The following is a 27,991-nucleotide window of genomic DNA, read 5'->3' as shown; positions in this document are numbered from 1 at the left end:
AGCCATGAATGTAGGGAAATAGGTTCAATATATGACCATTATTATAGATTTTACGACTCATAACTTGACTAAAATGACATCCAAAACCATATTCCTCTTGCATCTCTAGCGTTCCCTTCGTCAATGTGTATCGCTGTTTTAAGTATTAGGAAGCATTATAAGGAGAGAATATCGTTGTAAAGCGTAGATATAGGCCAGCAGGTTCAGTCTGGGGAACTACTTTGCTGGCACACACGGTAAAACACGAGTCTTGCAGGAGAAAACGGCAGTTACCACGTGGATCCTGCCAGGTGTGTGTCTGTCTAGAGTGGGGCTGTTGCTGGGCCCAGGTGACCCTCTTCTTGTATGGGTGACCTTTATTTGCCTATCCCAGGGTGTCCGCAGTGGTGAGCGCGTACTGGGTGATGAATGGGGTGAATGCTGGTGTACGAAGAAGGTTTTAAGGGTGAGATAAGGGGACAAAATGAGGGTGAGCCTGCGCTGTAGCCCACTCGTGACGTACGTTGCCGCCGCTCTGCCGTGCTCTCTCGCTCTCTATTTCTCCTTTTATCTCCATTTCCCGTGGCTCTAGGGGCGGTGCGGTGCCTTCAACTACGATTCTATCCCTTGTAATGTAAAACTGGGCGTGAACGATGTTTCCTAACCACGAACGTTGACCCACGAACGTCTTTATCTCGTGTCCATAGTCAGTCAGCTTTAGCTTTTATTCTTAGGGCGCCGGTGCATAGGGAGGTGACTACTGATGACCCCCATGGATGACCCTGTTCTCCCATGACGCCTTTCCCTTCATCCCTTCCTCCCCTGGGTATATATTTCCCCGTCCTGAGGCTTTAGGTGTGAATTGGGTGGGGAGATAGATGCGCTGGTCTAATCTAATGGTCTGCCTTGATGCTGGGTCGTGGGTGGGAGGGGAGGTTAGGTCCAGCCAGCAGAAACAAGCAGGCAAGGTAGACTGCTAAATATGCCAGCGTAAGGGCGTAAGAGTGAGGACCGGCTCAGTAAAATGGAAACTTGCCTCATAAATTTGCAATGATGCGATATACCGCCCATTTCCTCCCCCACAGCCCCCCCTCATCCCAGCTTGACGTCATGATCGCTCTGCTGTGCTGACGTATTCTTAACTCTACCTCATTTTCCTTTGTGTTTCCGTTCGTTAGTGTTAAGTGAAGGCATGGCATTTGTTGGCTTCGTAAAGAGGGGTGATTCATCCCTGTTATGAGCTATAAGGGGACACGTCTGGCGGGGTAATGAGTGCGGAGGCAGGTAGACTACTATGACTCAAGGGAAATACACAGACATTATAACAGTGAGCCAGGTTAAAATATTACTGAAAGCTGGAAACGAAGAAAAGAATAACTAAAGGGCTAATAAGTAAGGAAGTCCAAGGAGCAATGACCGAAGAAGCGCTACAAAACGTTAGAGGTCTACTGAGGAAGACTTTAGTACTGAGTGTGTCTGGCTGTCACTTTCTAATGGATTTTCCCGGCGCGTCGCGGAATGGCCCGGGGCTGCTGGCTGGCTGACAGGGGCGGTGGCGGGCCGGTACAGTATGCTGGCCCTGAAACCTTGCTGCCAGGGTGTGGGTGTGGGTGTAGCGGTGCGGGGAAAGGAAGAAGAGGAGGAGGAGGCGATGCGTCGATATGGACATTTAATAAGCTGAACCCAAGGACGAGGGGCGCTGTGCCTGAGTGTGGGTGTGGGTGTGTGTGGCGGTGCAGGCAAAGGAAGAAAAGGAGATGAGGGTGGCGGGGAGTCGATATGGACATTTAATAAGCTGAACCCAAGGACGGGGGGCGCTGTGCCTGAGTGTGGGTGTGGGTGTGTGTGGCGGTGCAGGCAAAGGAAGAAGAGGAGGAGGCGGTGCGTCGATATGAACATTTAATACGCTGAACACGAGGAGGGCGGCAGGAGTGTGGGAGGGCGGTATACCTTTGTGTGGGTGGGTGTGACGGTGCAGGGCAAGAGAAGAAGAGGAGGCAGTGCATCGATATGAACATTTAATAAGCTGAACACGAGGAGGGCGGCAGGATGTTATGCTCGCGGCCAGCCAGCCAGCCAAGCCATTGACAGGCGCAAGGTAACTCGTGCCTTGACTCGTGCTAGTGACTATTCTTGGCAGACAGGAGGGAACGCGTGGAGGTGAGACGTGCGAGTGCTAATGTTGCGCTAGACCTCGTGGTGCTGGAGCAGTCTACGTAACATGTCAGCTGATAAGAGATAACGCCCCCCTCTCTCTCTCTCTCTCTCTCTCTCTCTCTCTCCACACACATAAGAGTTCTATTGTATCCCTTTCCACCGGCGTTCCTTGTCAGTCTGCATTATCAAGATACCGTAGCTTATGAGGTCACGGGAGAGACTCAGGGGCGGCCTTACTGACGCGGCTTCCGGGGTGGCGTGGGTTGTAAGCCTTGAAAATAAAGTGAATGTTAGAAGGTGAATCCCCGCTAGTGGGCTGGACTGCATTGGTAAAGGCCATCCACACCATTAGGGATAGGGCACGAGGGATGATTTGGGTAGCGTTAACTTTTCGTGTGGAATATAAATGTCTTGGGTGTTGAAAGAAGCAAGTAATCGGACGAGAGAGAGAGAGGGAGAGGAAAGGAAGGAGGGATTCTCTTACACTGGGAAAAATATATTACCTAGTTGATTAATTTTAGTGCTGAAAGAAGTGTAATAGCAAGTGATTTCGTAGCAGAAGCCATCATTGGAACCCAACCCACGGCTCCACGTATTGTAAGTAGAAATGTTTGTATCGATAATAGTGTCAGTGGTAGGCGTGGGGATAGTGTCACATGGGTATTATCACATTATGCTAGTTGTTGTAACGTGGCTGTAATAGTAAACATTAAGCAAGAGTAATACTAATGAGATGGTGGGTAGGTATGTAGTAGAGGTGATGAGGAATTTATGGTGAACACAGTAAGGGAATGTGATAGTTACGGGCTAGCCGTGTCGTGCAATAGTAGTGTCAAATGGTTAATTCATGTGACGTGCAGTGATGTGAGTGAGGGCAGTGTAAATATTGGAACAGTGACAGAATAGTGAAAGTTTAGATAGGATGCAGTGAGTGATAAGTGTGAGAAGTGAGAGTGAGCAGAATGACAGTGTGAAAATCCAGCAGTGCCTTTCTTTAGTAGTTTCTTAATGACATGAAAATAGATGGATAATAGGAAGGTAGAAATGGGAATAGCTAGATTACTATGTATTAATGTATTAAGAGGAGAGGGACATCAGTAGACACTGATTTAAACATTACTTATCTACTTTTCTTCCAAATATGTCTTCTTATTTATCTATAACTTACCTACTCTTATGTCATTTCCCTTACAGATTCTCATAATTTTCCTTCTACCTCCTTTTCCACATACACAAGATGACAATATTATCGAAATACAGCGAAGTCATCCCTTGGTGTTGTGTACATTCGTATAAACTCACTACCCTACTTCTCTTTCTCTTTGTGCTGACTTTTACCATAACACACATATACCTTTAATTCCCTTTTCACTAATACTGCCCCACTTATTCCGTCTCAAGATGCTTTAAATCGAAATACAGCGAAGTCGTCCCTTGGTGTTGTGTACATTCGTATAAACTCACTACCCTACTTCTCTTTCTCTTTGTGCTGACGTTTACCATAACACACATACCTATAATTCCCTTTTCACTAATACTGCTCCACTTATTCCGTCTCAAGATGCTTTAAATCGAAGTATACAGCGAAGTCATCCCTTGGTGTTGTGTATATTCGTATAAACTCACTACCCTACTTCCCTTTCTCTTTGTGCTGACCATAACACTCATACCTTTAATTCACTAATACTGCCCCACTTTTTCTGTCTCAAGATGCTTTTAAAGTGGCAAGGGGACGTAAGCTCTCAGACGGTCCGCGTAATACTTAAAGCTGCCGTGTTCATTGACTGAGAGATGGATTAGTTCGTGCTCTCCAGCAGTTAGCTATGTACCCGACCCTTCGCCTGTCTCTCTGTCCTATATGGAAACTTGCGTCTTTGGCACTCACCCTCTGACCTTCCCTTTGCTTACCCTGTGTGTGTGTGTGTGTGTGTGATATTGGGTACGTGTATGCGAGTAAAAGAGAGGGTACGAACGGAGAGCGAAAGCAAGGAGCGTTTCTGTTTATCTCGTAAGTTTAGGCATAGGCTATAGTTGCGCATGGCCTCGGTGCTCATCTCCGTCACATTAGGCCTTGAACCGTACCCTAGCATGTGTTTATCATATTTTTTTTTTCTTACTCGTGTCATAAAATAAGGAAAAGGGGCTTGATAATATGGGACTTCATAGAGTAGTAGTAGTAGTAGTGTTGTAGTAGTAATAATCATGATGACGGTACAGTAACAGCATCATCAACATCAACAGCCTAAAAGTAACAACCACAGCACAGCATCGTGGAAGCGTTACAGCAACATCTTGGTCATCAGCTTGAAGTGGAAACATTTTCTTTATAGTGAAGAACTCGCAAGCTCGCGTGTCCAGCTTTCATTTTCTCGCCTTCCACCCTCGCTCGTGTTTCAGTGGTCATGGTGGTGGAGGGAAGAGTAGTAGTAGAAGTAGTAGTAGAAGTAGTAGTAGCAGTAGTAGTAGTAGTGGGGGTGGTGGTGGTGGTTTGATCAAGTTTAACCACGTAAGCATCTGATATATAATACATTTGACCAGATAAGCAGAAGCGTTGTTTACGTCACACACACACACACACACACACACACACACACACACATACACACACAGATACACTCAAGACGCTTTTGTGCAAGTTTAACGAGAAGAGTTGAACCTTGCAAGTGGTGGTCAATTGCAGGAGATAGAATGCCCTGCCCCCCTTTCCTTCTCCCTTCCCCTCCCCTGCCCTTTCCCCTCCCCTGCACGCTATTTCCTCATCTCCACTTTTTCTCATCTCTCTCCATCCTCCTCCTCCTCCTCCTCCTCCTCCTCCTCTTTCTTTCTTCATTGTCCATTTGTTCCTATTTTTCCTACTCCATCCCTTTTTCTAACCTTTATTCTTTCTTCCTTACCTCCTCCTCCTCCTCCTTCTCCTCTTCTTTATCCTCTCCTCATCCCCTCATCTTGTCGTCCCATCTCTCTCCCTCCCTTATTCCATCATATGTAGGTCACTGGCTCCTTATTTTCTTTTTCTTTTTATTCTTTTCTCTTTTTATTTCCTTTCTCATTCGTCTCTTGCTCTCTTTTCCTCCCCTTTTTTGCCCTTCTCTCCTCTCCCTCCCTTTCCTCATAGGTCAGTGATCTCTCTCTCTCTCTCTCTCTCTCTCTCTCTCTCTCTCTCTCTCTCTCTCTCTCTCTCTCTCTCTCTCTCTCTCTCTCCTCATCCTCTCCTCTTTTTCTTCTTATCTCTCTCCCTTTCCTCACATCCACCATTGTTCTCCTTTCCCTTATCTCTTTCTCATCTCTCTCTCCTCCATCCTTTCTTTCCCTTCTCTCCTCCTTTATCTCCATCATCTCTCCCTGTCTCCTGCCCTCTCTTCCATAACCTTCATCCTATTCCTCCATCTTGCTACCTTTCTCTTTCCTTCCCCTTCCCTTCTATTCCCTTCCCCTGTTCTCCTTTCCCTTGCTTTCCCACTCTCTTGTTACTCCCTTCCCTGTTCTTTCATCTCTCCCCTCCTTCCCTTCCTTTTGCCCTCTCTTCCCTTCCCTTTTCATCCGTTCCTCTCTGCTTTTTTGTCCTTCCCTTCCCTCATCCCTTCGCCACCCTCTTTCCTTTCCTGTTCTCTCATCTCTCCTCTTCTAAACTCTCTTCCTTCCTTCCTCAACCCTCGCTCTCCTTCTCTCAGTCTCTCCCCTTCTTATACCCTCCTCTCCCTCAGTTCTTTTTCCTTCCCTTTCCTCTCCCCTTCCCTATTCAACTCAACCCTCGCCCTCCCAGTTCTCTCATCTCTCATTCCTATATGCGTACCTTTCTTCTTTCCCTCATCAACCCACCCTCTCCCTGTTCTTTAATCTTTTCCCTTCCTATACTCTCCTTCTATCCTTCCTCGACCATAGTCTCTTCTCTTCCCTTCATATATATCTTTCTTCCCTCCCTCGTCAACCCTTACCTCTCCTCCATGCCCTCATCTCTCCCCTCCTTCCTCCTATCCTCAGTGCTAGCTTTCCTCCATGCCTTCAACTCTCCCCCCCTTCCCTTCCTTCACCCCTCGCTCTCCTCCGTGCCCTCCTCATAGTTACGAGTCACCGCCAGGGCTCTCATGCCGGGATATTCCCCCAAAAGCACCCCGGGCAAACCGATGCGGGATGGGCGCTGGGCACGAAGCGAAAAACTAGTTCTCTTCGCCACGACCGGTTGAGCTGGGTTTTGCTTTGCTGGGTATGTGGTTAATAGCTGGCTGAGTGGTTGGCGACTTGGTTATGTAGTTCGGTTGCTTGGTTGGCCCGGTTCGTTGGTTAATCCCGGGGAAAGGGTATATTTAGATGACGACTGGAGGAAGAGTATTTTTACATAGTTTTATTTTCTCGATTTTGGTTTAGTGGTTAAGAACAGGACTTTGCAAACTGCCGAACATGAAAACTAAAGTACCAAAGTGTATTTTTATAAGTACGATATGTGTTGAAGATACAAAGTGATAATTCTGAAGGTATTTAAATGAATAATAGACATAACTTATTAAATCACTGCAGAAATATGGTGAATTGGCACACTATTCATGAGAGAACTACTGTTTTGTTTAATTTCTCTCAGTTTTGGTTTAGTGATGTAAGATGGGACTGGTTGTGTAATAGTTACGTTCCGAGGAAAGACAGTTAAGTAATTGTTAGAGAGAACAAAGGGAAAGGAATATTAGAACAAGAAAAATAAATGAAGAAAATAAAATAAAAAGTACGTAATCAAAAGTGACCAAAAGAAAGGAGAATTAGAACGTGAAAGAGAAAAATGAAGAAAACAGAAAAGTGTATTATCATGAGAAGACAAAGGGAAGGAAAATTAGAACATGAAGAAGAGAAGAAGAAAAAAAAGTATATAATCATAAAAAAACAAAAGGAAGGAAAATTAGAATAGAGGAAAAAATAAAAGAAGAAAACAGAAAATGAAGCGAATGATCATAAGAACAAAAAGAAGGAAAATTAGAAGGGAAGGAAAGCAAATGAAGGAGAAAAGAAACATTATTGGTTAGCTAGAATGGTTGATCTGGTTGACTATAGGCTGTTGACACTGGTTGCTTGGTTCGTCTCAAGGAAAATATAAAAAAAATGTTGCAGGCGAAATATGTTGCAAGAGAGAGAGAGAGAGAGAGAGAGACTGCGTTATACTTATTTCCACATTCTTTTTTTCTCTCTCCATTTTGCTGGTTGGGTCAAGAGAGAGAGAGAGAGAGAGAGAGAGAAATAATTACATAATGATTATTTCGTGTTAGTTTTATTATAATTGATGTGGATTAGTAAAGGTCAAGAAATTCTCTCTCTCTCTCTCTCTCTCTCTCTCTCTCTCTCTCTCTCTCTCTCTCTCTCTCTCTCTCTCTCTGCAGCCGAGGTCGTATTGCGGTCCTGTGTGTGTGTGTGTGTGTGTGTTTCGTGATTCCTTGTAAAGTCTGACAGGGAAGAAGAAGAGGAAGAGGAGGAGGAGGTGAGGCTGTAATTTGGTGTCCTTGGTGCCCCAGACGTGTGTGTGTGTGTGTGTGTGTGTGTGTGTGTGTGTGTGTGTGTGTGTGTGTGTGTGTGTGTGTGTGTGTGTGTGTGTGTGTGTGTGTGTGTGTGGATTGATCTGCAAGTGTTATGACCAGACAGTAAATATCGGAGAGAGAGAGAGAGAGAGAGAGAGAGAGAGAGAGAGAGAGAGAGAGAGAGAGAGAGTTATTGATTGAACGGTTTACATATATCTCACACACACACACACACACACACACACACACACACACTGGAGATAAATTTCAACATAGGATGCGAGCTGGAAACGTTGCATCCTTCGCCTCTCTCTCCCCTTCCCTTCTCTTCCCTCCCTTTCCCTTCCCCTCTCCCCTCCTTCCCTTCCCCTTCCTCTTCCCTTAAACCCCCTCACCCCTCCCTCTTTACCTGCCTTTCAAGTATTCCTAGTATGGTCAGCTCCTTCACCTTTTGTCTTGTCCAGGTAAGGTATAGAGAGACAGGTAAGGAAAGGGAAGCTGCCCTCTCAACCTTATACGTAGACACACCTGGAAGAGATGATGATTAGGAGGAGGGGGGAGAAGGAGGTGATGGTGGTAGTGGTAGGTGTAGGCTATAGTTAAATGGAAAAGGGAAGGTAGGAGACGAGAAAGATGATGATGATGAGGAGGAGGAAAGGAAAGGTGGTTTGAGTATGGATAGATGCACAGAGGAGAGGTAATAGAGGAGGAAGATGATGATGATGAGGAGGAGGAAGGGAAAATAAGTATGCACGAGGAAGGTAGAAGACGAGAAAGATGATGATGATGAGGAGGAGGAAAGGAAAAGTGGTTTGTATATGGTTAGATGCACAGAGGAGAGGTAATAGAGGAGGAAGATGATGATGAGGAGGAGGAGGAAGGGAAAATAAGTATGCACGAGGAAGGTAGAAGACGAGAAAGATGATGAGGAGGAGGAGGAGGAGGAAAGGAAAGGTGGTTTGAGTATGGATAGATGCACAGAGGAGAGGTAATAGAGAAGGAAGATAATGATGAGGAGAAAGAGGAGGAAGGGAGCGGAATTATCAAGGAAGGAATCTGGAAACACTATTATCAAACTAACTATCCCATACTGTTTGTGTTTTCTTTATTTCGTCACATGATAAGGAAATAAATGAATGGGCGTCACTGAGACTACATTATAAGAAGCGTTTGAACTTGAAAATGAGAACAGCCCTCGTATGATAACCCAGTCGTGTGTGTGTGTGTGTGTGGGTCCGCTGGGCTGTCGGTCCGTAGCTCAGTGCATCAGCTTTAAAAGGGAGGGTGTCCGCGGCCTCAATGTTATGTTGTCTGCTGTTGGTTATGGCATTGAAGGGCGTGTTGACATGGGTTGGGTCAATTCTCTTCTTCCTCTTCCCCTTCCTCCTCCTCTTCCCTCTTGTTCTTATTCTTTTTCTACTACAACTATACCTCTACTACTAATACATCAGATACGTATACATATTTTCCTTACATCACTGAATCAAGCGACTCCACTACGATATGTGTGTGGGACGTGGGGTGGAAGGGGAAGGAGGTTTTCTGTTGTCTGCTCTTCCAAGTTTCCATGTCTCCTCCTCCTCCTCCTCTCGCTCCTGCATACCCAAGTCTTGTCCTCGTCTGTTTGCTTTTCTGTCTTGACACACACTGGTTGGAAAGCCCTGAGTCCACAGCGCTCGTCGTGGGTGTTGATTGGGGCTTTACTTCACCCCCAGTAGCAGAAGTAGTAGTAGGAGGAGGAGGAGGAGGAGGTCGTTATCGTCAGACGTTCCTTCCTTTCACATTAACTATTTGCAAAGGCCGGAAAGGAGATCAATCGGGTCCTAATGAGTGGTATTTTAGGTTCAGGGTACAGGCGAAGGGTCAGACTACCACCAGGGTCATAAAGCTACCCCTGGAAACGCCCAAAACTCCTATATATGAAAGCCTTATTAAATTTCAACGAGTGGTATTTTAGGTTCAGGGTACAGGGGAAGGATCAGACTACCACCAGGGTCATAAAGCTACCCCTGGAAACGCCCAAAACTCCTATGAAAGCCTTGTTAAATATATGAGCCTGTGAGCCGAATTGTAAGTCTTCTGTCCCGTGTTGTCCATCCTTACATAACCTAACCTCTTTTTCCCTCTCTTCCTGATCCCCACAGAGGCCTAAGCCGTGCCAAGCCAAGCCAGTGTGTTCACAGCGGCCACTATGGGTACAATGAGTGAGGTGGTCACGTCGCGGCCCCCCACATTCGAGAAGAAGACGCCCCCGCAAGCCGCCCTCCACGACAAGCAGAGACAGACCGCGGCCGACCACCACACCTCTCAGGTAACGCCGTCGACAGGTTGTATATATAGGCTACCTCACCTCACCTCGCCTTCAGACACACTCACTACCCTTCACCTCCCTTCCTTCCTTCCCTCCCTCCTTTTTTAACTCTCTCGCTGGTACTTCATTCCTTCTCTTTCGTCTTACTAATTATAATCTTCCTCGTTCCACTATAAATGGCTGGGCAGGGCGTGTTATAGTTGTGTGTGTGTGTGTGTGTGTGTGTGTGTGCGTGCTTGTGATTCCGTTTGTGTCCTTCCTCTTCTGTTTGGTCTCCGTGTCACGTTCTGTTTGTGCTTGTTTTGAACTGACCGTATTTTATTTCTTCTTCTTCTTCTTCTTCTTCTTCATCTTCTTTTTCTTCTTCTAATTCTTGTTCTTCGTCTAATAATAATCTTTCCTCTCCTCCTCTTTCCCTCTCCTTTATATAGTCATTCAAACATCTTCATTACTCGTCATCTCTGTAATACCACGAGTAACAACGTATCAAAATAGTAACCTTCTTCCCCTCTCTCTTTGCCTCCCCGCCCTCCGCCTCGCCCCAGCAGGAGTATGACCTGGGGGTGGAGAGCCAGCTGCAGCCCGTGGAAGGGTTCGGCCCGTACTTCAAGCTCATTCCCGCCAGTGGACAAGTGAAGGAGCTGCAGACCATCATTCGCGACAGGTAAGGACTCATTGATTAGTTTTTTGCAGGTAATGGTTTTGATTGATTTTGCTTTCTTTTGTTCTCTTCTCTGTCTCTCTTTTTCTTTCATTTCTCTTTCTTTGTCTGATTTTGCTTCTTCATTCATTTTTTTCTCTCCTTTCTCCGCTTTCTCTCTTCCATTCCTCCTCTCCCTCCTTTCTCTTCTCTCTCTTAATCTTTTTCTTTCATTTCTCTTCTCTCTTTCTTTGCCTGATTTTGCCTTTTCTTTCATGATTCTCTCTCCTTTCTCTTCTCTTCCTCTATCCTTTCTCTTCTCTTCCTCTCTTTCTTTCTTTCGTTTCCTCCTCTCCCTCTTTTCACTTTCTCTCTCTCTCTCTGTCTCTCTTTTCTTCTTCTACTATTCTTGATTCTCTTCTCTTCTGTGGTTATTTATATTTCTTCTCTTTTCTCCTTACGTCACTCTTTCCTCCTCCTCCTCCTCCTCTTCTTCCTCCTCCTCCTCTTCCTCCTCTTCCAATCTTCCTAAACACACATACGTCTCCTGTCCCATTCCCTGCAGTCTCTTTACTTCTCCTCTTCCTCCTCCTCCTCCTCCTCTTATTTACTCTCGTCCTCTTTGATCCTTCTTTCTCCTTCCTCTCCTTTCTCTTCCTAAATTCTCCTTCCACTCCTTTCATTCATTCTCTTTCTTCCACCCTTCTTCTCTTCCTTGTAGTTCTAGTATCATCTATTCCTCCTCCTCATCCTCCTCCTCCTCCTCCGCTGTATTGAGAGTCTGCAGCAGGAAGCGAAGTAGTTCTTGGTATTCTTATTGCAGAATGACGTTGAGGTGACTCGCTGAATACATGCTGTTATGTTGCCTGTGTTGGGTGTGTTGTGTTGGCCCTGTGCTGTGTTGTGTTGTGTTGTTGTTGTTGTGTTGCTTAATCGTAATTCTTGTATCCCTTTCAGAAACACAGCAAGGAGTGACTTCAAATTCTACGCTGACAGATTAGTAAGTGTTATTGGAGAGAGAGAGAGAGAGAGAGAGAGAGAGAGAGAGAGAGAAATCAATACATATCCTAATAATTACCTGTGGACGAGAAGAAAATCATAATAATAATAAAATAGACGAAGAAAATAAATAAAGTTATAAATAGAAAGAGACGAGAAACCTGTTTACACACACACACACACACACACACACACACACACACACACACACACACACACACACACACACACACACACACACACACACACACACACACACACACACACACACACACACACACACATAATGAAAAAAAAAATACTAAAAAGAAGAAAATAATTAAGTAAAGCCAACGAAGTATACACCGTGTGTGTGTGTGTGCGCGCGCGCGTGTGTGTGTGTGTGTGTGTGTGTGTGTGTGTGTGTGTGTGTGTGTGCATAAATTTGTGATTATGGTGCTTGTTGCTAGTGTTACTCCTCCTCCTCCTCCTCCTCTCCTCCTCCTCTTCCTTCCTTCCTTCCCCCCTCCCTCTTCATCTCCTCCTCCTCCTCCTCCTCCTCCTCCTTTCTTCTCTCTCCTCGCTCTCATTCTCCTCTCACCTCTTCTTCCTCTCTCCCTCCCTCCTCCTCCTCCTCTCTCCCTCCCTCCTTCTCCTCCTCCTCCTCCTTCTCTCCTTCACCTTCTTCCCCTCATTCTCTATAAATATACCTCTTCCTTCTTCCTTTCCTTCCTCCTTCCCTTCTTTATCAAACACACACACACACACACACACACACACACACACACACACACACACACACACACACACACACACACACACATATCCTTCTCTTCCTTTCCTCTCTCCTCTTCCTCCTTTTCATCTCTGTCATACCCTTCACTGCCTCCTTCCTTCCTTCCTTCCCTCTCTCTCTCCCTCTCCCTCCTTCTCTTCCTTTTTCTCCTCCCTTCTTTCCCTCTATCCCTATTTCTCCTCCATTCTTTCCCTCTCCTCCTCTCTCTTCTTCCCTCTCCCCCTCTCTTTCCTTCCTTCTTTCCTTCCCTCTCTCTCCCTTCTTCCTTCCTCTCCTCTATCTCCCTCTCCCTCCTTCCTTCTCCCCCTTTCTTTCCTTTCTTCTCTCCCCCTCTCTTTCCTTCCCTCTCTCCTTCTCTCTCCTCGAAGCGGGCGTGTCATGTAATTACAGAAGGACTTACAACCCCTCACGCTTACACTATCTTCTCTTTCCTTCCTTCTCCTTCCCTCTCCCCCCCTCTCTTTCCTTCCTTCTCTGTCCCTCTTCCTTCCTTTACTCTCTCCCTCTCTTTCCTCGAAGCAGGCGTGTCATCTAATCACAGGGACACTTACAACACCTCACGTTTACACTATCTCCGCCTCTCTTTCCTTTCTTCTCTCTCTCCCTCTCTCTTCCTTCCCTCTCGCCCTCTCTCTCCTCGAAGCAGGCGTGCCATCTAATCACAGGAACACTTGCATCTCACGCTTACACAATCTAATGCTTGCTTACACCCACTCATCGCTGGCTCAGACATGCACAGATAACGCTAGTGAAATCAGCACCATCGCCAGCATCACCACCACCACTGCAGCATCACGACCTCTGCAAACACTACCACTATAACCGTCACGACCACCACCATACACCATGACTACCACCTTCACCATTTCCAGTACCACTATTAGTACCATTGCCATCACCATAACCTTTGCTATCTTGTACCTGTATCCTCCTCCTCCTCCTCTTCCTCCTCCTTAACTAACAGCATTTGCATCTCTATTTCGTTTTCTTCTTCCTCCTCCTCCTCCTCCTCCTCCTGCTTCGTTACCTTCATTACCTACCTCCACCTCTTTCACCTCCTCTTCCTCTTCCTACTTCCTCGTCCTCCATCACCACTTTCTCTCTCCACCTCTTCCACCTCCACCACCACCACCACCACCAGCCACTTCCTTAAAAATGGAAGGAAAATATGATAAGAAAAGAAAATATTGGCTTGATAGAGGTAAAATATTGATGAGAGAGAGAGAGAGAGAGAGAGAGAGAGAGAGAGAGAGAGAGAGAGAGAGAGAGAGAGTGTTCCACCTTATTTTTATTCCAAGGTCTTATAGCTGTCATTTTCTTATAGTTTTCTCTCTCTCTTTTTCTCTCTTTCACCGTTAATGTGCCAAGGGTGGAGAGACACGCGCGAAGGCTGATTAAATGCTCACCTGTGTGTGGATTTTGAGGTTTAATTAAGCACATAGAGTTAAAAGGTTATCGTTAGTAGTAGTAGTAGTAGTAGTAGTAGTATCGTTACTGCTACTACTACTAGACTATCACATTATATTCTTATTTTTATTATTTTAACTCGTATTTACTCTTTTTATTTTTATTTTTATTCCTAATCATACTTTTTCTTTAACAACAATCACTACCACAACAACAATTACTACTACTACTACTACTACTATTACTACCACTAATAATAATAATAATGGTAATAATAATAATAATAAGCTAAGATAAGGGTTTCGTATTTTATTTATAAGGAAACTGAGACGCATTCGATTCATTTTACATTTGGGTCATACAACGTAGATAGGATTGAAAGTGAGGGCATCCTCCTCCTCCTCCTCCTCCTCCTCCTCCTCCTCCTGCATTCCTCTTCTTCTTCTTCTTTCTCCTCCTCCTTCTCCTCCATAGTTATAGAAAGTTTGACGTTTTTTTTTTCCTTCGGGTTATTGCATGGTTCTCTCTCTCTCTCTCTCTCTCTCTCTCTCTCTCTCTCTCTCTCTCTCTCTCTCTCTCTCTCTCTCTCTCTCTCTCTCTCTCTCTCTCTCTCTCTCTCTCTCTCTCTCTCTCTCTCTCTCTCTCTCTCTATCTATCTATCTATCTATCTATCTATCTATATTTCTCACTTTTCTCAGGTATTCCTCTTTTCTTTCTCTATTTCCTCTATTTATTCATGTTTTATCCTCTCTTATGTCTCTTCTCTTCTTTCTCTCCGTCTATCTATCTGTCTGTCTATTCACCACTACGACAACACTATCTTTTCAACCTTTCCATTACTTTCACATTATTTCAACATCATTTTATCGCCATTTCTATTACCAGCACATTTTACAACACTACTTTATTATCCTATTTATTGCTACCACCTTTTTCAACACTTCTGCTGACCTTTCCCTCACCGCCACAGTTTCCAACACTTTAATTCCGCCTTTCCATTACCACGAAACAACTTTTTAACTTTATTCTCTTCCTCCCGTCGCTGTAGATCCTGGTGGTTGTGGTGGAGAGCCCGAACCAGCTCCCTTACTCTATTTCATTACGTTTTTTATCACTCTTTTATTTTCTAGCATTTTCAAATTATCCAGTACTTACCAGACTTTACCTAACAATCCTTCTCTCAGCATGTTCTTCTTATTTCATTACCTTTTATCACTTTCTATCACCTTCACGTTATCCAGTACATACCAGACTTTACCTAACAATCCTTCTCTCAGCATGTTCTTCCTCCCGTCGCTGCAGATCCGGCTGGTGGTGGAGGAGGGCCTTAACCAGTTCCTCTACTCTATTTCATTACGTTTTTATAACTTTCTATTATTTTCTTACACCTTCACATTATCCAGTACGTACCAGACTTTACCTAACAATCCTTCTCTCATCTTGTTCTTCCTCCCGTCGCTGCAGATCCGGCTGGTGGTGGAGGAGGGCCTGAACCAGCTCCCCTACTCCGATCTCACCATCACCACGCCCACGGGATGCCAGTACCAGGGCCTACAGTTCGTCAAGGGCAACTGCGGCGTGTCTATCGTTCGCTCCGGGGAGGCCATGGAGCAGGTAGGCGAGGGTGCTGGGTGGGGTTGGGTATTCGTGAAGGATTTAAGATGCTGGTTAACTCTTCCATAAGGGATTGGGATAGTAGTGGCGTAGTTGGCCGGGGATGTTAATAGCGGTGGTAATGCTTGTTATGTTAATGTAAGCGACAAGAAGATCGCACCCAAGTATTGGCAGAAGTTACCTGACTGCTTATTTTTGGTGATTTGTGATGTGGACCGCTGTAAACATCCCTCCTCCTCCTCCACCCTTCTCCTTTTACTTCCCCTCCCTCCTCTTCTTCCCTTCTTCTTCTCTTCTTCCCCCTCTCTCTCCCCTTGCTCGTTTTTCCAGTTTCCCCTCCTCCTCCGCCCTTCTCCTTTTACTCCCCCTCCCTCCTCTTCCCCTCTTCTTCTCTTCTTCCCCCTCTCTCTCCCCTTTCTCGTTTTTCCAGTTTCCCCTCCTCCTTCTCCTCTCTTCCTCCTTCTCCGCACTAAGTAATCACAACTTATGCCAAGGTTACCGTTTTTAGACCTATATATTATTTGGCATCTGGTGTTGACGACCTTGACGCGAGTAAATGGAGCAGAAAAAAAAAAAAAGCCGTACATGTTGTTGCTGAAGTTGAATGCTCTGTTTTGTTTGTTTATCGATAATGTTACTTGATTTCCCGTGTCACCTAAAAGAGGAGAAAATGTTAGCGATAGGCCATGCATATATGAATTAATTGTGTATTATTAATGTGACTGACTGACAGCTAGATTAAAATAAAATAATGACAATGCTCTAGGTTTAATTTTTTTGTTACTTTTTATTTTAGTTTTTAAGATGAATTAAGTAAAAATAATCAAGTATTAATAGTCTCATATGCAGCAAAAATGTATTAATTCGTTTTTTGTGCTGTTTAATGTATTCTAGAATCTGATCGTTATAATATTCTGCGTTTTAGAGTTCAGTCTGTTAATCTTTTGTTTTCTTTCTCGTAACTCTAGAATCTGACTTTTCATGTAAAACTCTGCCTTGTCTTTCCTTTCCTTTTAGTTTCCTTTGTTAATCTTTTGTTTTCTTTCTCGTAACTCTAGAATCTGACTTTTTCATGTAAAACTCTGCCTTGTCTTTCCTTTCCTTTTAGTTTCCTTTGTTAATCTGTTTTAATTTTCTTTCTCGTGACTCTAGAATCTGACTTTAGTTTCCTTTGTTAATCTGTTTTCATTTTATTTCTCGTAACTCTAGAATCTGATTGTAATACTCTGCCTTGTCTTTACTTTACTCTTAGTTTCCTTTGTTAATCTGTTTTCATTTTATTTCTCGTTACTACAGAATCTGATTGTTTTTATATACCACCCACCCTTGCCTTGAGTTTCCTTTGTTAATCTGTTTTCATTTTATTTCTCGAACTCTTCCTTATCGTACTCTACCTTATCTAGTTCTCTTTATCTATGAATGCTTCACAACAACCGTCCTCTTTCCCCTTCCTCACCTCCGTCTTTAGTTTCCCTTATCAATGTAACTCTATATCTATCTATGAATGGATAACGCCAACCAGGCCCTCCTCTTTCCCCTTCCTCACCTTCGCCTATACTTTCCCTTATCAGTGTAGCTATCTATCTATCTATGAATGGATAACAACTACCCTCCTTCCTCTCCTCCTCCCATCAGGGTCTTCGGTCGTGCTGTCGCTCCATCCGGCTGGGGAAGATCTTGGTGGAGTCTGACTTGGAGACACACGAGGCGCGGGTCGTCTACGCCAAGTTCCCGGACGATATCAGCCAGCGGAAGGTCCTCCTCATGTACCCCATCATGAGTGAGTGTTCTGGGGGGCGATCTGCATGTGTTCAGGAGATTAAGGGGAGGTGGGGAGGGCTTGCGTGTGTTAAGAGAAGGACAAGGAGGAGGAGGAGGGTGTGATAGTGACGGCAGAGAAGAAGGAAAGAGAAAGAGAAAGAAAGAGGTATATAGAGAAAGGAAGAGGAGGAGGAAGAAGAAGAAGACAAGGAAGAGGCAATGACAATTTTAAGGGGAGATTAGGACGAGCTGGGGAAGGTGGGCGTGTGTTGAAGGGGAGAGAAAAAGCGTTCTGATAATATTGTAACCCGTGTGTAACTAGGGAAGGAGATGGGAGGGAGGGATAGCTCAAGGGGAGAAGGAATTTAAAAAGAAAGAAATTAAGCTATGATAAAATTGCAACGAGGAGATTAGGACGAACTGGGGAAGGTGGGCGTGTGTTGAACGGTTATAAAAAGCGGTCTGATAATATTGCAAACCATGTGTAACTAGTTGAATAATAGTCTTCACGCGGGGAAAGAGAAGGGAGTGAGGGAGAGCTACCGGGGAAAAGGAAATTAAAAAGAAAGAAAGCTATGATTATATTTCAATCCACGCATTGGTGTAATCCGTGCGTACTGACAAGATTACGCGGGGTTATTCGTGCGTTGAGGCGGGGTCTGTTTCGTGTATTGAGCGCGTTAAAGGTGTAGGTAGGGAGCCCAGGTAGGCCTTAATTAGCGTGAGAGCGCCCACCTGCACGCTCACGGGCCATGATTACCTCACCGGGCTCACGCAAGCGGCCACGGGCTTATCCACACAAAGGAGTTTAGCTATCAAGGGATTTGCTCTTTCAACCACGCATATAGATTTAGATTCCACACATATAGATTTAGATTCGATTAGGGAGGCCACACGACTCCTTTGTTTGTGTTCCTCTTTTTTTTCCTGTGATGCGAGTTCAAGGAGTTTTAGTTAAGGGATTTACTCTTTCAACCACACATAAAAGGGTTCCTATATAGATTTAGATTCGATTAGGGAGGTCACATGACTCCTGTGTTTGTGTTCCTCTTTTTTTCCCGTAATGTGCGTTCAAAGGCGTTTTAGTTAAGGGATTTACTCTTTCAACCACACATAAAAGGGTTCCTTGATAGATTTAGATTCGATTAGAGAAATCACGTGACTATATTGTTTCTGTTCTTTTTTTTCCCGTAATGCGAATTCAAGGAGTTTAAGTTATTAAGGGATTTACTCTTTCAACCACACATAAAGGGATTCAATTATAGATTTAAATTCGATTATAGTGGACTTATATATTGATTTCGTTACTCTTTTGTTTCTGTGCATAAAGATTCAATTATTTATTTTTCTTTTGTTTCTGTGACGTGAGCTCCATCTCCCATTATTTATTTTCACTCCTATACTTTACGACGTTTTAATCTATAGCTACACATTTTAATTCACAAATCAACACTTATCTAGTTTGGCATGCGGTGTGTAATTCCTTCATTCCTGTGATTATTATTCCTTCTTTTTTTGCGACGTTAATCCATAGCTACACGTAAATGTTTACAAACGAACTCTTCTTAACTTATCTATAGTCGTATGGGGCAGAGTGATTCAGCAAGTATCTCAGTCACTATCGGCGGTAGTCTCAAGTACCATCACCCTCTTACAAGGAGATAATAATAAGCAACAACATCATAATCAGTTGCTGCTAGGTAAGTTATGTCAATTCAAAGGTAAACATGACTATACCAAAATTCAACGTTGCCAGATTGTCGTACTCAGCCTCCTATATTTACCAACTTCCGACCCCAAAACTGTCTCCTGAGCCCCAGTTACTAGATTCATTTATATTTAACGTTAAAATAGTTAATTCCTGGTGTTTCTTGACAATAGTTAGGCGTCAAAAAACGGTAAATATGGCAATAGTTAGGCGTCAAAAAACGGTAAATATTATGCTTTGAGTACGATAATCTGGCAACGGTGACACCAATACCACCATTATCATCTTCAGCTATTACCAATCTGGCCAGTGCAGAGCAAAGCCTTTTACGAGTGTCCTCTCCACCTCTCTCTTTGTCTAATGTCAGTTTTGGTCTACTTCATCCAGACGCTTTCGGCTCTTACTACAACTATTTCCTTCCTCTCTTCTCTCCTACTCTCCTTTCCTCTTCTTCCTTTTCCTCTCTTTTCTTTCTATATTTTTCCTTCCTGCATTTATTTTTCTTTCTTCTTCATTTCTTCACGTTCAGCCAGACAAACTATCACTATAGGCTCATAAAACTACCCATGGCAATACTAACACAACCTCTGGGAAAGTCTTAGCAAATGTGTGTGTGTGTGTGTGTGTGTGTGTGTATAGGCCCCGAAGTGGTTGAGAATATGGTCCCGGCTGCTTCGGTAAAATTGTCCTCTGTCTGTCTTGGCTATTACAGTTTATGGGTTGCTACTGTTTCTATTCATATCAATCTATTCATTATCAGTTCCACGCATCCTATGACCTTCCCTCTCCAAGCTCACTTCATAATCACAATCGTCGTCAGAAAGGGAGAGGATATAGAGGAGATAAGGAGGGAGGGAGGGAAAGAGAGGGAGAGTCGGGGTACAAACTTTGGGTTCCTACCATTCATATAGATCTATTTATTATCAGTTCCAAGCCTTTAATGACTTTCCCTCTCCAAGCTCACTTCGTAATCATAATCGTCATCAGAAAGGGAGGCGCTAGAGGAGATAAGGAGGCAAGGAGAGGAAGAGTCGGGGTACATTAAGTCGACCTTCAAACTCGGCCTTCAGATAATCGTTCCGAAGATGCAGCTTTCCCATGCGTAGATAATGTAGTTTTTTCTTTCGGTTCGCAGGGTATAGGGAGGTACAGTGACGCAGTGAAACGTTATGTATTTAAAGTTTAATCGCTGTACTTACTTTCTGAGGCACCTGCGTTGATAAATTAGGTTGATGTAGTGTATTTGCTGCATTTTCTGTATTACGTGCTGCGTGTGTCAAGCTTCGAAGTTTATACAAGAGGCGGCAAAAGAAGATTCGGCCAGCGTGGGTCGATAAGGTTTGCGGTGTGACAAATAAGTTTTCTCTGTTCAATCCCCACACACAGTCAGTAGGGCACACATCGCTACATACATGATATCTACATACCAGTGTCCTACAAGTCGTCTTCATCCGTATAGCGCAGGTCTGTGAGGGAGGGAGGTTGTAGGTGGCTATAGGCTTGCAAGGGTATTTTTTGGTCCTTATCGTACAATGCAATGCTTGGAGGGAGGGAGGTTGTAGGTGGCTATAGGCTTGCAAGGGTATTTCTTCGTCCTTATCTTACAGTGCAGGGAGGGAGGGAGGTTGTAGGTGGCTATAGGCTTGCAAGGGTGTTTCTTCGTCCTTATCGTACAGTGCAGGGAGGGAGGGAAGGAGGTTATCGGTAGCTATGATAGGCTTGCAAGGGTGTTTCTTCGTCCTTATCGTACAGTGCAGGGAGGGAGGGAAGGAGGTTATCGGTAGCTATGATAGGCTTGCAAGTGTGTTTCTTCGTCCTTATCGTACAGTGCAGGGAGGGAGGGAAGGAGGTTATCGGTAGCTATGATAGGCTTCCAAGTGTGTTCCGCAGTGTGACCTCGATAATAATGCCGAGCGTGTGTCTGCATAATCCTCTATACACTTGCTGGTTTGCCATTCCATTGACCCGCCCGCAGTGACTTAGAGAGCACATAAAGCTTATTGAATACCGATAATTGGATGCATGATATAATGAGTGTAATGAATAGGGTGTTGTGTAGCGATGATTAAAAGAAGAATACAATCGATGTCGCCGGCAACAACAATGGACAAACATGAGAGAATGAATATACTTTAATTACAATATGACAAAAAAATGAAAATAACAGCAAGAGAACGAGGAGGAGGAAGAATAAATAAAAAGAAAAGGAAAAGAATATAAGAAGAGAACATGATACGATGAAAATACTTTAATTAGAATGAACGAAGATAAAAGATGAAGAAAAAAAGAGAACGAGAGAATGAGAAAAAGGAAAAAATAAAAGCAAAAGGAATAGAGGTGGAACAATAGATAAACATAATACGATGGATATACTTTGATGAAAATGGATGAAGATAGAAAGATGAAAAAAGACAAAGATAAAAAAAAGATAGAAAGATAAAAATGATGAAGATGGAAAAATATAGAAAGATAAAAAAAAGCTAGAAAAAGATAAAGATAAAAAGAGAGAGAGAGAGAGAGAGAGAGAGAGAGAGAGAGAGAGAGAGAGAGAGAGAGAGAGCCGGCTGCAGAGAGAAAGAGAGGGACAGAAAAACTGGAAATAAAAAATAAGAATGAGAGAGAGTGAGGGAAAGGAAGAAAAGGAGAGAGAGAGAGAGAGAGAGAGAGAGAGAGAGAGAGAGAGAGAGAGAGAGAGAGAGAGAGAGAGAGCAACCGACAAGGGCAGAAGGGACAAAGATGGGCGTAAACAGTAAAGGAGAAGGAGGAGGAGGAGGAGAGAAAAAGGAGGGGATTGAAGGTCAGAGGATGGAGGGAAGGAGAAAGGAAAGGAAGGTGAGAGAGAGGGAGGGAGGGACATGGGAAAGTCAGGTAAAGGGATGGAATGTATCAGGGGGGTGAAGGGAGGGAGGAAAGGAAGGGAAGGGAAGGGAGGAGAGGGAGAGGAGGGGAGGAAAGAAAGGGAGGATAGGGCAGGTATGAAGGAATGAAATGTAGAAGAGAAGAAGAGGAAGGAAAGAAAGTGGGAGAGAAAAAAAAGATAAGAAAAGGGTATATTCAGTAATGAGATGAAAGGGAGAGTTAGAGAGAAGAGGAAGGAAAGGAAGGTATAGGAGGAGGAAAGAGAGAGAAGAGGAGGGAAGAAAAGAAAAGTGGAAAGGAAAAAGGTAAAGAAAAGAAGCAGGAGAGAGAGAGAGAGAGAGAGAGAGAGAGAGAGAGAGAGAGAGAGAGAGAATGCATAAAAAAGAGAGACGAATAGAAAGAAGGAAAGAGGAAGTTAAATGAAGATAAAAAAGAAAAGGGAAAGGGAAGGGAAGAAGAGGAGGAGGAGGAGGGAGACGCAACAGAAAGGGTATACTAGCAACGCATCTTCAAGCTCCGTAAATAGCTGAGGTTGTCTTTGTTTAAATTACGCCGCGGAAACTGTGGCGGGTTTTGTTTGGAGGAGGAGGAGGAGGAGGAAATGCTGTTGAGTAGCTTAGTGGGCGTGCTCTCTCTCTCTCTCTCTCTCTCTCTCTCTCTCTCTCTCTCTCTCTCAGGTGTGTGCAGATACTAATTAAAAAAAAGAGAGAACAGGTGCGCGATTCCCAGGTAAAGAGTTAATTATTAGGGAGTTTTCCTTGAGACCTGCAGGCTCTTGTTATTGTTGTTATTGTATTGTTTTTGTTTTTTATTGGTCTGTTTATGTGGGGGTTTTTTTTATGTGTGGTGGAAGTCAATTCGTTCTCTAGCAGTGGTTTCTTCCTTACTTCATCTCGTTGCTTCTTCTTCTTCTGCTTCTTTTTCTTCTTCTTCTTCATTTAACTCCTCCTTTTCCTGTATACCTTCCTCTCTTCTCTCCTACTTTCCTTTCCTCTTCCTCCCTTTCCTCTCTTTTCTTCCTATATCTTTCCTCTCTCTTACATCTCATTTTTTCTTCTTCTTCTTCATTTCACTCCTGTACCTGTACCCTTCAACGTATCATCTTCATCAGTTTCCTTACCTTATAATCGTTGCGGCACCATGACTACATACCCAATCAGTCACCTCATTGTCATCTCTTAACCGTCCTTCATCTCTTCGTCTTACCTTCAGGCTCTGGCAACACTGTGATCAAGGCGGTGAACGTGCTGCAGGAACACGCCGTCGAGGAGGAGAACATCATCCTGCTCAACCTCTTCTCCACGCCCGCCGCGGCACGCACCGTCACCAGCGCGTTTCCCAGGGTAAGGAAGCGGCACAGAGAGAGAGGCTAACTTAGGTGGCTGGGTGGATGGGTAATTGAGATAGGCGGGTTGACAGGCTGAATGGGGGAAGGATGAGTGTTCGTCGGGCTGCATATTTTTGAAGTGTAGCCGTGTTCAGCACCCGGCACATAGAAATTAGTTAGGTTATGTCAGTTAGTTATGTTGATAAAGGTTAGTTAGGTTAATAAAGGTTAGTTAGGTTGATAAAAGTTCATTGGTTTGGTTGATAAAGGTGTATTAGTTAGGCTGATAAAGGTGCATTAGTTAGGTTGATAAAGGTTCATTCGTTAGGTTGATAAAGGTTCCTTAGGTTGATAAAGGTAACCCGGATTAGTTAGGTTGATAAAGTAAAGTTAGGTAAAGTTAGATGGCGGAAAGTCCTGCTACCTGGAAATACAAAGTTAAAAAATAAAAGTAAATAAGTAGTAAAAATTAAAAAAAAATATATATATAAGTGTTCCTCCCTTCTCCTTTGTTGTTTACCTGCAACAATAAACTATCAATCAATCAATCAATCAGTGTTCCTCCCTTCTCCTTTGTTGTTTACTTGCAAGAATAAACTATCAATCAATCAATCAGTATGGTGTAATTGATGAAGTTTACAAAGCTATACGTATCTTTGGTTTGTGTGTGTGTGTTTGTTCTCTCTTTCATTCTAGCGCTGCCCCACTTATCTCCACGTTATCTCTCCCCTCAGATGCACATCCTAACATCAGAGGTCCACCCCGTCGCCCCCAACCACTTCGGCCAAAAATACTTCGGCACCGACTAATAGTGAGAGGTATGGAGGGCGGCAGTGAGGGCGGGTGGACGGAATCTGCGGCGCGTGGACCCACCGAACATCCGGACATGCCAGACTTGTGGGAGAGTGCGGCTTACTATAGCTACTGTGGGGGCTTGGGGTACCTTACTATGCATGGCTGATAAAGGTAGTCCCACATACGGCAGGGTCAGTCAACACGCATACAAGGCCATAACCAAGAGAGAGATACAGAGAAAGGTTTACTGTTTTGTGGGAGCTTAGGTAACTGCCATTCCGTACCTATAAAGACAATCCCACATGATGCAGGGTCAACCAACGTGTTTACAAGATCATTTTCAAGATAGATAGAAAGACATACAGAGGTTTTCCCGTATAGTAGTAAGATATTGGACACCCTGCCATACCGTACCTATAAAGACAATCCCACATGATGCAGGGTCAACCAACGGGACTTGTAAGATGATTTTTAAGAGAGATGGAAAGACATAGAGGTTTTTCCGTATAGTAAGATATTGGACACCCTGCCATACCCTACCTGTATAAACGATCCCACACGACACAGGGTAAACCAACATACATATTAAGATGATTTCCAAGAGAGAGAGAAAGATATACATAGTTTTTCCGTATAGTAAGATATTGGACACCCTGCCGTACCCTACCTATATAAACGATCCCACACCACACAGGGTAAACCAACGTATATATTAAGATCATTTCCAAGAGAGAAAGAGAGAAAGATATACATAGTTTTTCCGTATGGTAAGATCTTGAACGCCGTGCTGTACCCTACGTATATTGACAGCCCCCTCCGCACAGGGCCCACCAGTATATCCTACTGGGCCACTTCCAAGAGAGAAATACAAAGGTTGTGCATAGTGACAGGAGCGAAGGCAAGGGGGTAAGTAGTTCGCGGTCGTAAGAAGGGGAGAGCGTATATCAACCTCCTGTTTTCATTGTCGCTATATCGGTAATGTGTTGAAGTTTTTTAGCTCATATTCTGAGGCGTATCGGCACTTCACTTCGTCAGTCTGAAAAGCCTCTCGTGGAAGTTGTTGCTGGGATTTTCATGGACTGTGTTGTGATGCTAGTGATAGGTATACCCGACTTTAGCATCTTGGAACGGGAAAATTACCCTTGAAGACCCAGTTAATCTTCCCTGTGGCCGTCATGGAACCCCGATACGTTTGTTGGGATCTTCATGGATTGTTTTGTGATGCTAGTGATAGGTATACCCGACTTTACCATCTTGAACGAGAGAATCACCCCCCATGAAGACCCAGTTAATCTTCCCTGTAGCCTTGGAAAATAGTCGTAATTTGACCCCGATACGTTTATTGGGATCTTCAATGACTGTTTTGTGATGCCAGTGATAGGTATACCCGAATTCAGCATCTTTGACGGGAAAATCACCCCCCCATGAAGACCCAGTTAATCTTCCCAGTAGCCTTGGAAAATAGTCGTAATTTGACCCCGATACGCTTGTTGGCACCTTCATGGTCTGTTTTGTGATGCCAGTGATAGTTATACCCGACTTCAGCATCTTAAACGGAAGAACCCCCCCCCCCCCATGAAGACCCTGTACATCTTCTCTGCGTGGCCTTGCGAAACAGTCGAAGTGAGAGCCCGATACGCTGGAGAATCTGAACCTTAGCCCGTAGGAGAACTTTGCATTTGCAGTATTATGGTGTATTTATATCTATTTTTCTTATTTATGTATTTTATTGTTTCTCTTAGTGTTACTCTTCTTCCATTCGCCTGGTGTTAGGACGCAGCACACATCTATATGCTTTTGACTTAGTGTTTTACTGATTACTGGGGAAGAATAATGCTGTGATTGTTTATTTTTATTTAGCTATTGATTGCACTGACCATACTTCAGATAACACGACACGACGATGTATATATAAAGCTCTATATATATTACATGTATATATGTGTATGTATGATTCACGAGAATACCAAATGTTTGACTGGACTAGAGATAACCGCTTTTAAACATCGTGTGACTGAGTTTTGTATACTAACACCGTAGAGAGATATCGAGACGCTTAAAAAAGACAAGAAAGCAAGTAAAGAAGTACAGTTAAGGGCATACGATATGGCTGCGCGTGGCCTCGGTGCTCAATTCCGTTACCATACCCGTTGAGCGTGTGGTGGGAAGCAAGACAACCAGGAAATACAACAATCAAGTAGAGTTAATGAGCAAACAGCATCAGCGAGCGAGCGGACGGCGGACATAACCCAAAGACAACCACTTCACACGTTTTGTTCCTTGCTGCAGTGAGAAAAGGAAAATAGGGTCACGGAGAAGAGGAGGAAGACCTACGAAGCGATACAATTCTTTTTAGGATAGAGGAAGTAGAGGATGACAACCACTTCATACTTTTTGTTCCTTGCTGCAGTGAGAAAAGGAAAATAGGGTCACGCAGAAGAGGAGGAAGACCTACGAAGAGATACAATTCTAGTTAGGACAGAGGAAGTAGAGGATGACAACCACTTCATACTTTTTGTTCCTCTTTAGTAGTGAGAAAAAGATAAGGAGATTAACGCAAATGAAAACCAAAGCGTGTGAAGAAGTAGTAGAGGATCAAGAGGAGGAGGAGGAGGACCTACGAAGCGATACAAAGCTATTAAAGACAAAAGAAGAAGGAAGAAAACAAGAAAAAGAAGAAAATTAAAATAGAAACGGAGACGAGAAGACAAAAAAAGAAGAAAAAGATGATTTGTAAGACTTACCCATTTAAACGTGAAATAGTTGCTGTTATTGTTGATGCTATTGATAAACTGTCTGCCCTATACCAACACTGAAGCAAGGAGTGAAGAGGAGGAGGAGGAGGAGGAGGAGGAGCAGAACATCAACAACTACTACGCGGCCAGTCAGTCAGTCAATCATTCGCATCTTCCTACCAGTCAGTCCCGTCGATGATAAGTGTGAGCAAGATAGCTAATAATTACAATACCCGTGCAATATCTTAAGTTTTCGTCGACTAATGTTTCCTTTTTTTTTCCGCGGATCAGTGAGTCTCAGTCTCATCTCTTGCCCATTTCCACATCTCATCGTCCAGACTCATTTTTATCAAACTACATTCAACATTCCTTCTGCCAGGGAGCGCCAGTGTCTCAAACGTCATCCCTCGGGGCGCGCCAACCCTCGGGCGGTCATGTAATATTTTTTTTGGACACACACACCCCAACCCCTACCTACCCTCATGGACTTATTCACCTCAACCCCTTTGCCATTGCCTAACCCAATCTAACGTTTGCCATTGCCTAACCTAACCTAACTTTTGCCTAACCTAACCTAACCTAACCTTTACCATTGCCTAATCTAACCTTTGCCATAACCTAACCTAACTTTTGCCTAACCTAACCTAACCTAACCTTTGCCATTGACTTTTCTCCTATTGACAGCTTCCCCTTTGAACATTATTTCCTTTCTCTGGACATAAATTTCCTCCTCATAGGCATTATTTCCTCCCTCGAGATATATTTTCTCCCTCTAAACAAAAATATCCTTCCCGTAGACATGAATTTCCTCCCTCGGCATGTTAATTATTTCCCTCCCTCCGACAGATTCCTCCCACGGCATCTCTCCTCCTACCTAGACAAATCAACTCGTGACATTTTCCTCTCTGTGGATATCAATAAATTACTCCCGTGAGCTAACTTACTGTGATCACCAGCTTCGAGACCTCTGCCAGGCTTACCAAGGAAACGCAGTCTTTGGTCACATCGTAAAAGTTATTATTCAAAGTATATACTTGGCGAAAGAAAATCTTAAATCCATTAGAGGAAAATGTCGAAGGAGTAGAGTCGAGAGGGGAACTGTCCTTCATCCCCCCCTCCCTTCCCCTCCTCCCCCCTACCCCCGGCAGCTGCCCACACCCCCTCAGGACTTCCATGGGACACGCCGCCCTGACCCGCAGCTCTGGACTCCCGTTTTCTACATGTAACGCCATTATGTGTTCGATGACGATCTTGGGAGATTATTCCATGTTTATTCTTTTTTTCTTATTTATACGTACGCATCCAGGTAGATTTTTTGTTGCACAAACACTGTTTACAAGTAAAGCTGTGGTGTACAGGCTTAAGAGAAGGACCTCTATGTGCTGTGTTACGTAGAGGCGCTGTGTAATGAAAGTAAATGATAATGAGA

At 44.0% G+C, this 27,991-nt stretch overlaps 1 protein-coding gene across 8 annotated transcripts; it reads left to right on the top strand.

Moving 5' to 3' along the window:
• Positions 1–242: 242 nt before the first annotated feature.
• LOC127008404 (uracil phosphoribosyltransferase homolog) lies at positions 243–27,991 on the top strand. Of its 8 annotated transcripts, none has more exons than XM_050880460.1 (9): positions 289–386; positions 2,658–2,733; positions 9,776–9,942; positions 10,488–10,606; positions 11,540–11,582; positions 15,228–15,377; positions 17,013–17,157; positions 22,918–23,048; positions 23,767–27,991. In XM_050880460.1, exons 3-9 carry the CDS (start codon positions 9,823–9,825, stop codon positions 23,839–23,841), a joined length of 783 nt encoding a protein of 260 aa, XP_050736417.1. In that variant the 5' UTR covers positions 289–386; positions 2,658–2,733; positions 9,776–9,822; the 3' UTR covers positions 23,842–27,991. The 8 variants fall into 8 exon arrangements, 7 of the variants coding, with proteins under 7 accessions (XP_050736421.1, XP_050736419.1, XP_050736417.1 ...); XM_050880461.1 differs by having other exon boundaries at positions 294–343; XR_007761070.1 differs by lacking the exon at positions 289–386 and having other exon boundaries at positions 2,257–2,733; positions 23,767–24,194; positions 24,324–27,991.

The sequence above is a fragment of the Eriocheir sinensis genome, chromosome 37 (genome assembly GCF_024679095.1).
Source record: "Eriocheir sinensis breed Jianghai 21 chromosome 37, ASM2467909v1, whole genome shotgun sequence".
NCBI lineage: Eukaryota > Metazoa > Arthropoda > Malacostraca > Decapoda > Varunidae > Eriocheir > Eriocheir sinensis.
This window is presented reverse-complemented; position numbering and strand designations above follow the sequence as displayed.

What these genes read in the sequence shown, in the direction of transcription:
- LOC127008404 (XM_050880464.1), top strand. Translation starts at nt 9,823, where the DNA reads ATGGGTACAATGAGTGAGGTGGTCACGTCGCGGCCCCCCACATTCGAG. An exon ending in CCGACCACCACACCTCTCAG is followed by an intron (nt 9,943 to 10,487) that starts GTAACGCCGTCG and finishes GCCTCGCCCCAG; the next exon opens with CAGGAGTATGACCTGGGGGT. An exon ending in TCACCAGCGCGTTTCCCAGG is followed by an intron (nt 23,049 to 23,766) that starts GTAAGGAAGCGG and finishes CTCTCCCCTCAG; the next exon opens with ATGCACATCCTAACATCAGA.